At 37.7% G+C, this 4,605-nt stretch overlaps 1 protein-coding gene across 1 annotated transcript in view; it reads right to left on the bottom strand.

Moving 5' to 3' along the window:
* LOC107737547 (anoctamin-7-like) overlaps positions 1-4,605 on the bottom strand; it is a 15,591-nt gene that overhangs the window by 2,961 nt on the left and 8,025 nt on the right. The window contains exons 12-20 of the mRNA XM_016549058.1: positions 4,263-4,400; positions 4,036-4,134; positions 3,795-3,897; positions 3,409-3,520; positions 3,259-3,313; positions 2,468-2,565; positions 1,542-1,678; positions 901-1,106; positions 321-463 (exon numbers count right to left, since the gene is read on the bottom strand). Coding sequence (XP_016404544.1) covers positions 321-463; positions 901-1,106; positions 1,542-1,678; positions 2,468-2,565; positions 3,259-3,313; positions 3,409-3,520; positions 3,795-3,897; positions 4,036-4,134; positions 4,263-4,400 — 1,091 coding nt within the window. The remainder of the gene's footprint in view (positions 1-320; positions 464-900; positions 1,107-1,541; positions 1,679-2,467; positions 2,566-3,258; positions 3,314-3,408; positions 3,521-3,794; positions 3,898-4,035; positions 4,135-4,262; positions 4,401-4,605) is intronic.

The raw sequence follows: 4,605 nt of genomic DNA, 5'->3' as shown, positions 1-4,605 counted from the left end.
AAAAAAAAAAAGGCCCCAGAAAAAAAAAAAAAAAAAAAAAAAAAAAAAAAAAAAAGACCACAAGAGAAGAAAATCGAACAGTGCTGACAGCTACAATTTTACAGTTCACTGCTTTGATTAACAATTTTCCCCTCTACCGCAAAACTGTACAACAGCCAGGACACTCCTGAGAAACAAGATAATACAATAATACAAAATACAATAAAGATTTTTTTTTTTTTAATCCTGAAATAAGAGAAAAAACATATTTTTGCAAGTTCACATTGCAAAACTGATATATTCAGATTTCCTGCACTAGAAAACGGCATTAGCAATGTTACCTGCACACAGTATGACTGGAGTAGTTATAACTGGGTGGAGAGTAAGCCAGCGTGAAGTTGACATAACCATGCAGGTCATTGTTAAACTTGTACTGGTACAACAGGCGAGGCAAAAAATCTGAGGTAAATGCAATGAGGAAAGCCTGTGGGGAAAAATAAAAAATCACAAGCAAATCTGAAACCTCACAAGATGTTAAAAATAATGTTGGATTAATGTAACGTAACAAGACAAGTCATTTATGTATGTCACAAAACAAAAATGTTCAATATCACACTAAATGTGCGGTCACATTAACTGTTACTCTGAAATTTAGCATGCCAGTTATTTTAATTGGAACCTGTGTGATCAGGAGTTAAGTGTACTTGTGAAAAAGTTCCCCACGCTTATTTTGCTTGTGTTCAATTTGGTCATGTGAATTTGTCGTGCTGACCATGAGAAAGCGGCTTCACATCTGTGTGAGCTGTGCTTCATACATCACTATTGACAATGGAGTATTTTTTACTGAAAAATTCCACCTAGATTTTGCTGATTTGATACCTTAAGTATCAAAAAATATTACTCATTTTTGTAGGCACTCACATTGACAATGACAGACACGTGGGACAGTGCCTCCAGTATGATGAACCACACACCGATGTGCTGGGCTCGCTCTGCCACGGGTCTCCGATATTCACACACAAACTTATAAGCGTCCAGCCTCACTTCCACCCAGTTATTCAGCAGGGCGAAGAGAGGAGCCAGAGGAAAGGCCGCCACAAAAATGGTGATGAAGCCAAACTGCAGGACTGGCAGCAATGAAGATCAAATAGTCTAAGTTTATTACAAGCATAGCAAGAGCATCTGTACAGAAATGTAACATCCATTTAAAGTTTATAATAAGTTGCATGATTACAGTAAGGTAAAAATATGCTACATTAGCAGAAATGACTATGACAAGAAATTCACTATTATAAATACTACTGCTGAAAAGTTTTGGGTTACTAACTTACTAACCCCAAACTTTTGACTGGTAGTGTACTTACTCTTATATAACGATCTAGGCTGTTAGAAATGTTTTTTATTTGTCATGTCTTGTCTTGTCTAGTACACCAAGTGAGCCGGGACTGCTGGTGCCCCTCAAGAAATGAGGTCCATGATGTTCCAGCGTCAGTAGCTACACATTTTTTGACAGAAACTTGGAACAAAAAATCTCATTAAAAAGAGAAATATTATCATCTTACCAATCTCCAGATACTCGTCAAAAAGCCCCTCACATGGAATCAACTCATAGTCCTGCTCCCAGCGCTTGGGCTCCTCTGCCTTCTGGGCCTTTTTCACAGATGATAAGGCCCGTTTCTGTCTCCAAGCCTTTATTTTACTGAAAAGCAGAAAGAGGGAAAGAGAGAATGAGACAACTAAAGCAATAGACACGGTGTTCTGTTGATGATAATGATGATGGCTCTTCTGAGGCTATTTCTAGGTCTAAAATAGAACTGTGCTCATTTGGAAGATCCGGTTTTGCCCGAGTTTGACTCTGGTGAAGCATAATTGATAAGGGAGTGCTAAAAGCTTCTCCTGTGTCACATTTATTCTGCTAAACCACTAGAATTGCCGCCTTAGAGGAGAGACGTGCTGCAGTATTGGCAGTGATGCAGTCATCTGTCTGCTCATTGCACCCTACAGTGATATCTACAGATGAATCAATATACAAATCAGTCAGTAAAAACAGCTATTCTTGCTTACATGTACGTATTTTTATTCTCGTACTGCTGCATGAAAGCACACAGCCCATCTATGATTGTAGGGACTTCTATTGTTTTATAAATAAAATATTTTCTCTCCTCTACCCATAAATCTAACCCTCACAGAAATGCTTTTGCAGTTTAAGATGTTCATTAGAATGTTTATTAATTATTCAATATGTTTTCCACAATGTAGGCTAAGCCTGACCCACACATACACACCTCCACAGAAGATTGCTGTGCCAACCCTGCAGCACTGACCTACACTGCTGACTTGCTTTTCTCAGAGGACCAAATAAAATAATTTGGATTCTGCAGTGTTGAGACTTAAGAAGTCTTCAAGTGTGGTTTGCTCTACAATAGAATAAGCTTTTATGTGCAGCTCCAATAAATATGACTAGTCAGGCACTGAGGGAGAAACGTACGGGATGACAAACTCCTGAATGTTGTTGATAAGTTGTTTTCCCACCATGATGATGCAGAGCTGCTCAGCCAGTTCTATCAGACAACCTCCTGGTCCGCACTGCAACCACACATGCACAGTCATTAATATTTTTGAAATAAATCTCTTATTCTCACAGATGCTGCATTTATTGAAAAAAAATTAACTTAAATGATTTTAGCAAATGGCTGCAATATAACAAAGAGTGAAAAATTTAAGGGGGTCTGAATACTTTCCGTACCCACTGTATATAGTGTAAAAAAAACATTTTGAGAAATATTATTAATTTAAAACACCTGTTTTCTATTTTAATATATTTTAAATGTAATTTATTCCTGTGATGCAAAGCTAAATTTTCAGCAGCCATTACTCCAGTCTTCAGTGTCACATGATCCTTCATAAATCATTCCAATAGGCCGATTTGGTGCTCAAGAAACATTTCTTGTTATTATCAATGCTGAAGATGAATAGAAAGTTCAAATAAACAGCATTCACTGGAAATTACTGTAACTTTTGCACAATTTAATGCCTTGCTAAATAAAGGTATTATTTTCTTAAAAAAGAAATATTACTGACACCAAATGTCTCAACGGTAAACAGGAAAACTACTTCTGTTTTGAAAAAGCTACAAATACAGTGTAACCTATTGTGGATGTTTTGCCTTTATTAAAAGCCTGTCTTGAATACATGACTCTGATTTGCGATCTTTTTACAAAATATTGTTGAGTAATGACCGCTAATCTGTAATCATAAAACTGAAGGCAAAGCACTCACATCCTCGTTCCGCATCCCGAACAGTGTGCCATAATGACCAGGATAGCCCACAAATCTGCAATAAAAAAAAAACAATAAAAGTGCACTGAAAGCTTTGATCTGGACAATTATGGCACAAAATGCTTTGGTCTGGTTAATTTAAAAGGTTACCTGCCCTTGAAGAAGGCTACATAGAAGGGCGACGAGTAAAAGTTGACAAACTGGAAGATGAAGACTTTGAATGTAAAGGCATCTTCATATTGTGTCTGTGTTCTGTGCATTTCTGTAGGGAAAAATGTTTCAGAAAGAGCCTTATTTGGGGAAACAAGACAAATTAGACTTATTTGATGGCATGTATGTGTCTCAAAGCTTTATTGTAACTGCCACAGAAAGTAGAACTAAGGACTAGAGTCCTAATGGCTTATTGATTCTCAAAGCAAGTGTGGATGGGCAGGTTCATTACCCTGAACCACACAAAACGGCAACACTGGCCTGATTTGATTTAAAGCCCTGGGCTTGTATTGCTTTATGGGGTCTGATGTGTGCAGAAAGCCTACCCCATTTAGTGAGCTGTTCTGCCAGGGCTGTGTAGACCTGCCCCATCAGCAAGATCAAAGCCAGGTTCACCAAACTGCTGGAGATATTGGCAATATTCCCAGCCTGGAAGAAAAAAAAATGTGTGTGCGCAGTGGATTCAGAGTTCAAGAGCTACTGCAGGTGTGGAGGAGATTAATGAAATGGAGCAGTATGGTAAGTTATCTTATATTTTAATTTAATGCAGATCGATGGGGTGCCCACCTGAGTACGCAGCACAGAACTCCCAGTTTCAAACATCATTACGCTCACTATACTGCGGTATATGATCACTGTGACCAAGAAGATCATCACTACACACAGCTGGGAAAACAAGTTGAGAGAAAGAGGAACAATTATGGGTGACAATTATGACATATTATCTCCCCTCTAACAGGCCAATTAAAATTTTGTAGCTCCATTAAACTTCTGACAACTCCAGTGGGTCTCACCATTATAACAATGACCATAGAGCCGGTCAGCATGCGTGAAATCCGGGCCTTTTCAGGAAAGTAGGGTTCCTTTACTCCTGTCACTGGGTTTTCCTCCATTGCAGGAGCCATGGCAACAAACTCAGGACGTGGTGGTTCCTGCTCATTAAAAAATAAGAAGATATTTTTAACTATTTCTGATATACATTGGCAATCTAATAAAACACACAATGTTAGAAATAATAAAAAAAAATAATTAAATAAATATAAATATATATATGTATATATATAAGTGTATATATATAAGTATAAATATCCTCCTGACTACCAGCTATGGAGTTTTGTCCACTGTAGAGGACATTAT

The sequence above is a fragment of the Sinocyclocheilus rhinocerous genome, unplaced genomic scaffold (assembly GCF_001515625.1).
Source record: "Sinocyclocheilus rhinocerous isolate Xijiao unplaced genomic scaffold, SAMN03320098_v1.1 scaffold72, whole genome shotgun sequence".
NCBI classification, from domain to species: Eukaryota; Metazoa; Chordata; class Actinopteri; order Cypriniformes; family Cyprinidae; genus Sinocyclocheilus; species Sinocyclocheilus rhinocerous.
Note: the sequence above shows the minus strand (reverse complement) of the source record. Positions and strands in the feature narration are given on the sequence as shown.